The 5705-nt window shown below is 37.1% G+C and overlaps 1 protein-coding gene across 1 annotated transcript in view; it reads right to left on the reverse strand.

Annotated features, from left to right (window-relative positions):
* The window catches only part of ZNF277 (zinc finger protein 277), a gene marked incomplete at its 5' end in the record, with an annotated part of 11312 nt that extends 6012 nt beyond the window's left edge, over positions 1–5300 (reverse strand). The window contains one exon of the mRNA XM_010296811.1: positions 5168–5300. Coding sequence (XP_010295113.1) covers positions 5168–5300 — 133 coding nt within the window. The remainder of the gene's footprint in view (positions 1–5167) is intronic.
* Positions 5301–5705: the final 405 nt, after the last annotated feature.

Genomic DNA, 5705 nt, shown 5'->3' on the forward strand with positions numbered 1-5705 from the left:
GCTCTTTCAGTTTTTTTTTTTCTTTTCTTTTTTTAAAAACATTTTTTCAATTCTACAGCTTGATGGGCATCTGGGACCAAGGGTGCCTTTGTTAAGTATTCAACTTCCCTTGCTCTTTCATCCAAGATGGAAGAGCTCCCAGCAATCATCTCTAGAGACTCACAAGAAATTCTTAACAAAACCAGAGGAAAAACTAGACTTGACATTAATAGTTCAAAGAGTAGAAAATGCATAATTAAAAAAAACTGCAAGCCTTGCTATATATCCAAAGAAAACCAGCCTTTTAAAAACAAAAATACTTCCCAGATACCTCATGGAGAGGAGGATGCTATAGAAAAGTGAGGACAGCATGCAAATGTGTGTGGTTTGATTTCCTCTTCCAAAATGAAGTCTAAATGCACAGAGATTAATTGACTCTCAGACAATTTATCTCTCAACTTAAGCACAGTTTTAAGGGTACTACAGGGAGAAGGTCTGTGTGTTTCACTGAGGCAACATACCCCAACTTGAGAAGAAGTGCTGAGATGGGAGAAACTAGAAGCAGCAGCTGGTATCTCAAGCAGTTTTCCCAAAAGAGCAGTTACTGATCTACACACAAACGTAGTTCCAGGCCTGTGGAGCTCAGAAACTCCAAACAGATGCTGCTTTCCCCTGCAAATTTCCTCTCAACCCTTCTTCTCACCTGCCTTACTGTGATTATCTGAATTGTTTTATATTGCTGCAGAACTTAGAGATGCTTTATCACAGAGAATAGTTTTCTAACCCCAACATTAGTTAATAGACACTGGATGAATTTTAATATGAAGTGTTCCCCCACTTGGGGGATTTTATTAAGTCTTGAACTATCACCAACTGATGAAGAGTCTTCCTTTACTATTTTACAAAATATACCCTGCTTAAATGAAAACAGGCTAAATATAAATAGTAACCCCCATAACAACACATCCCCTGCAGCCTCCAACAGGTACTAACGATGATTTAAGGCGTAAAAGCTTTATGAAACAAGTTTTCTAGTAAGTAACAGGTATCATTTTCAGCTGTCGTAGTTTAGTCCTAAGTGTACTCATGATAGTGATGTTGCATTACTACAGATACATGCCATTAGTCAAATTGAAAATAAACATCTGTGCTTACTACAAAGCATATTCTAAACTTAAAGTGCTGCTGGTAACAATCAGGTGAACACAGAAAGGCTCTGTCAGTCTGGATCCGCCTCTGTTCCTCAGGCTGGGAATAAGAGTTTTAATACTGTCTTCTGCTCTTCTATGGCCTCCAGCAGGCACCACAGACTAAAAAGTTCTTCCCTCCCCATTTTTACTTGACTCTGTGCAAGGCGAGTCATGGGGCCACAGGCTAACACAGGCACAGAAACAAGAAAATTAGGCTGGAAGTTTTTTTTGAAGAAAAATAAGGTAACCTACATATGTATGTTGGATGCATTGTTGCTCAGTTCTTCACCCTTTACTATCTATTGGTCTTTTTCAATTTATACTTCAAGCCTTTCTGAATAGGATAGGTATCATCTTCCATACTTGCACAATACTTACAAAAGGCCTCCAAATCCACTGGGGAAGTCACCTCACTGCCTTTCAAGTCATTTGCATAATTGCAAAACTTCCACTCTAATGTAAGGTAACTATCTAATAATAAACTTCTAATACTTGCTTATGAAAGAAATTATTATGCATGCACATGGCAAAAAAAGCTTCCACTCCTACTAAAGATCACATTTAATACTCTTATTCTAACACTAACCTGTGAGCAACAGACCATGTCAATAATATGGGAGTAGACAAATAAAAGCAGCTTGTAGGTCATGACAGAAGTCATAGAAAGTCTCAGAATACCAAAATATTTACAAAGGAATTTGCGCTTATATTACTCATTGCTATGCCAAATTGGAAATTTAGAGAAGGGAATTACCAATACACAGACATAAAATGTAACTTATGTTATGCAAACAGATTCTTACAACCGCACTAAAAACACAAGTGAAGCCAAAAGCAGACTGGAGGGAAAGGAAGAAGGCAGGCAAGCCTACTGCTCTAAATGAAATCAATGGGAGTTCTGCCACCGGCTTAAAAGCACAAGTAAGAGCTGGCCAGAAGATCATGAGGTGATTCAGCAGTCATTCTCAGGACATCTGAACAAAAAGCCCTTAAAACCTCTCAGTACAAAAGCCACAAAATAAAGGAAACTGCCAGTTCCAGCTTAATAAGACTATTTTACACAGTGCTTGGTGAAGATAATATGTAATGGAAAATTATTGAAAAAGGGTAATAATGTCTGTAAGGTGGTTGTACTAAAGAACTATCCATTTAAATAGCTTAAGGTCCAGTTGCTGATAGAAAAGCTTTATGGTGCGCATCCTAAAAGTAAAGTGGATAAGACTCTGATAATATTGATGTTTATCGTTAGAAGACCTACTTGGACTTATAGTCTCTTTATGATGAAAACAAACTTGATCAAACTGGCATATACAAAGATCTTTATTACATTCAAAATTCAAATTTTTCTGTGAAAACATACAAAAATAGTTAAGTTGTATGCCTACATCTTTAGGTCAAGATGAATTCAGTAGTAAATTTTGAAACAGAACATGTGTCATTTCAGATAAGATATCTAATCCAAGTCTGTGTCTGTGAAATTGTATAATTCTCCTGGGCATTTAGAGCAATGCGAAGCACAAATATTTAAGACTCATTGAGAAGTCAGTAAAGCTTGATAGTACACATTAAAAAAAAAGACTCCTCTAGTAAATTGTGAAGTGCTGGGGAAGAGGAAGCAGAATCACTACATCATGTCATTACAGAAAGCAGACCTTGCATAACATCTAGAATTCACTGAATATAGACTCATCTTGAAAAAAAAGAATCCTACCACATTAATATAATCGACTGTAGACTACATATGTGCAGTAGAGAACAATGTTATTTCTCTTTACATGTAAAGGCCAATCTACTGAACCCCCAGTGAACAAATCAAAGTTCCTCTCTTTAATCTTTTTATCCTTTGTGCAAAAATAAAGGGCTTACCAAAGGCTATTTTGAAAGCAAACACTTTCTACTACATAAGAACTATCCTAAAAATTTCACGTTAATGAAAAATTTAATCGCATGCAACATTACCGTGCAAATACACATTTCACAGTGAACTATTTTATAAGTGTTTAAGACAGAGTTTTTAGTCTGTTTTTAACCCTTTATTCCAAAAAAATCCTTTGTTAAAAGAAGAAATGTCAGAGGTTCTGATACGGTTGCAGTTTGAAGGGTCAGAAAGCCCGAGTAGAAACAGTCCACTGGGTAGAACGTAGTGAAAGACAACGGAAAATGGGTGGAAAGAAAACATGGCTGTAGCAGAGCATACAGAGCCAGACAAAGGACTGTCATCATGCAAAGTATGTCCCGAAGTAGCACTGGCAGCACACTGGTATAAACCTTGCACATGCAGACCCCCCTGCCCAATTTTAAACATTTTGGTGGTTTGCCATAGCTTGTTTGAATTATATTTACCATCCTCTGTCTGTAACAGCAGCGACCTGAAAAATACATTTTTAAGTGATGCTGCTGAGTGATCAAGACCTGAACTGGTTCAGGCTGGCATAAGAAGTTACTCTGCAAAGTCCTGCCCAGAATACCAGCAACAGCTAAAGAGGACCAAGGCCCTGGCTTGAGCACTGGCCTGTGATTGCCCATACTGTTTAATAGTTTGGACTCCGTGGCCACGCCAGCAGCACTGCCCAGACAATGCTTGGACATAGTTCAGGAAGCGTACCTGCCACAGATCATTCTTGGTAGACAGCATGGACAAGGCCACCAGTTTTGGAGCAACTGGAGAGAGTGGGAAAAGAGGTTAGGTATATGAATATATGAGTCTTACTGTTACATTTACTTTGGCATATTCTGCTTATTAACATGACACAGCTACTGTGTCTGCACTGATGTTATGACCTCCCTGCATGTGTCTAAAATTTCTGAAGGAGTATCACACGGTTCTTTGCTTCTGGGCAGTCCTTGAGCTCAATTTCCTGAGCCAACCCAGGACAGATTCAAATCTGAACAACAAATGCAGAAGGTAATTTAAAGAGGATGCCAAGTTCTGAAAGCATAAGATTACCTGCAGGACTAGCAGAGATGAACAGAACTATTAAAATCACTTGATTACAACATTAAACTCAAGTCTGTTAACTTGCAAGGAAGAAGTGAACGCTCAGTTCTGTTGAGAAGCTGAGAAAATCTATCCTGCAGAACTTCACAACTTTTCCCCCACTGTGCAGCAAGTATAGGTCAGTTTTTAAAGCAGTGATATTTTAATATCTAGAGAAGAAAATATAGGCTTCAGGTCATTGATCTTTGGAAGCAAAGTATACAGGATCACAGAGGGAATTCACTCCATCTTGGGTAGAAGGGACTTGGCAGAGCATTAAACATACAACTTTTTGTTCTTAGTATTAGAGTAAAACCCAGGGAGAGAAATTAAAGGAAAGAGTATGTAAAACAGTCAAGGGTGCCTATTTATAACCTGGATATTAACACATAAAGAAGGCACAAAGCCTAGTGCAGGTGAAATATAGTTATTTCTGGCACAGAATGTAGCAGCTTTTGAAGCAGCTCCTATATTCATGAGTTGGAAGACAGAAAGTGAAAAAATTATTACACACACTTGCATACATACTCTCAAAGGTCTCAGATAAAAAATATTAATACCCAGCAACATACACCTACCTGGAGGCTAAAAACGAACACTTACTTTTGTTTCATCTACGTATTTTTAATTTTCCTCCTTTTTGTGTTTAATTTATGCTCTGAAGAGCACTTCCAGCTTAAGGTTTGTAGAAAACAAGCTCAAAGCACATAGAATTCAAGTTAGACCCTCATTTTCCCTTCTGGTTATTAAAGCAGAGACTGAGTACTAATGACATGATGATTAGCATCTCTTCAAGCTGCATTCTTGCATCTCTCAAAATCAATTCTCAACAACAAATGTTTACTATTCCTTAGTTTAACAATTATCCAGAATACCATACCATAAATGAGCATATTTCTTAAGAGTCCTTCACTTGATTTTTGACCTTTGTACTAACTGCTGGTTTGGAATTGCTCACTTTCAACAAGTTATTGTATGTATCTCTTTAGTAAATTTATTAATTATTCATAGAGCCACTTACCAAGTAATTAATGATATAAAATCTGTCATATTCTTTGTTTTTGGCATTGATTCTGCGATGCTGCTTCTTTCTCATGTGATCTTTAAGTGTGTTTTTGTCTCTGAAGACTTTTTCACAGTATAAACACTGCAAACTAAGATAAAAAGGTAAACAGGTCAACATACAGATATATACAGTAAGATTAATCCTATACACGTGAGAGCAAGCTGAATGAAAAAGAAAGTTTACTTGAAAAAAAAAAGTACAAGATAATCTTAGATCACAATAGAGTCAATCAAACACAGAGATGACAAAAATGACATAAAATGAAAATACAGATAATAAAAAAGTTTACTGTTTGCTCCACATGCAAAGTAGGAGAAAGGTCTGATTAACCAAAATTGTCCTACCAAGGGCATGGGAGGGCTGCTGATTGGTCAACATGTGAACTCTTAACTCAGCATGCATTGATATAAAATCATATAAAATGATATATATAAAAAATCATATATCAATGACATATAAGCCCGGATAAAACCGGGCTCACTAGAGTTGAACC

The sequence above is a fragment of the Phaethon lepturus genome, unplaced genomic scaffold, assembly GCF_000687285.1.
Source record: "Phaethon lepturus isolate BGI_N335 unplaced genomic scaffold, ASM68728v1 scaffold18841, whole genome shotgun sequence".
Classification (NCBI taxonomy): domain Eukaryota; kingdom Metazoa; phylum Chordata; class Aves; order Phaethontiformes; family Phaethontidae; genus Phaethon; species Phaethon lepturus.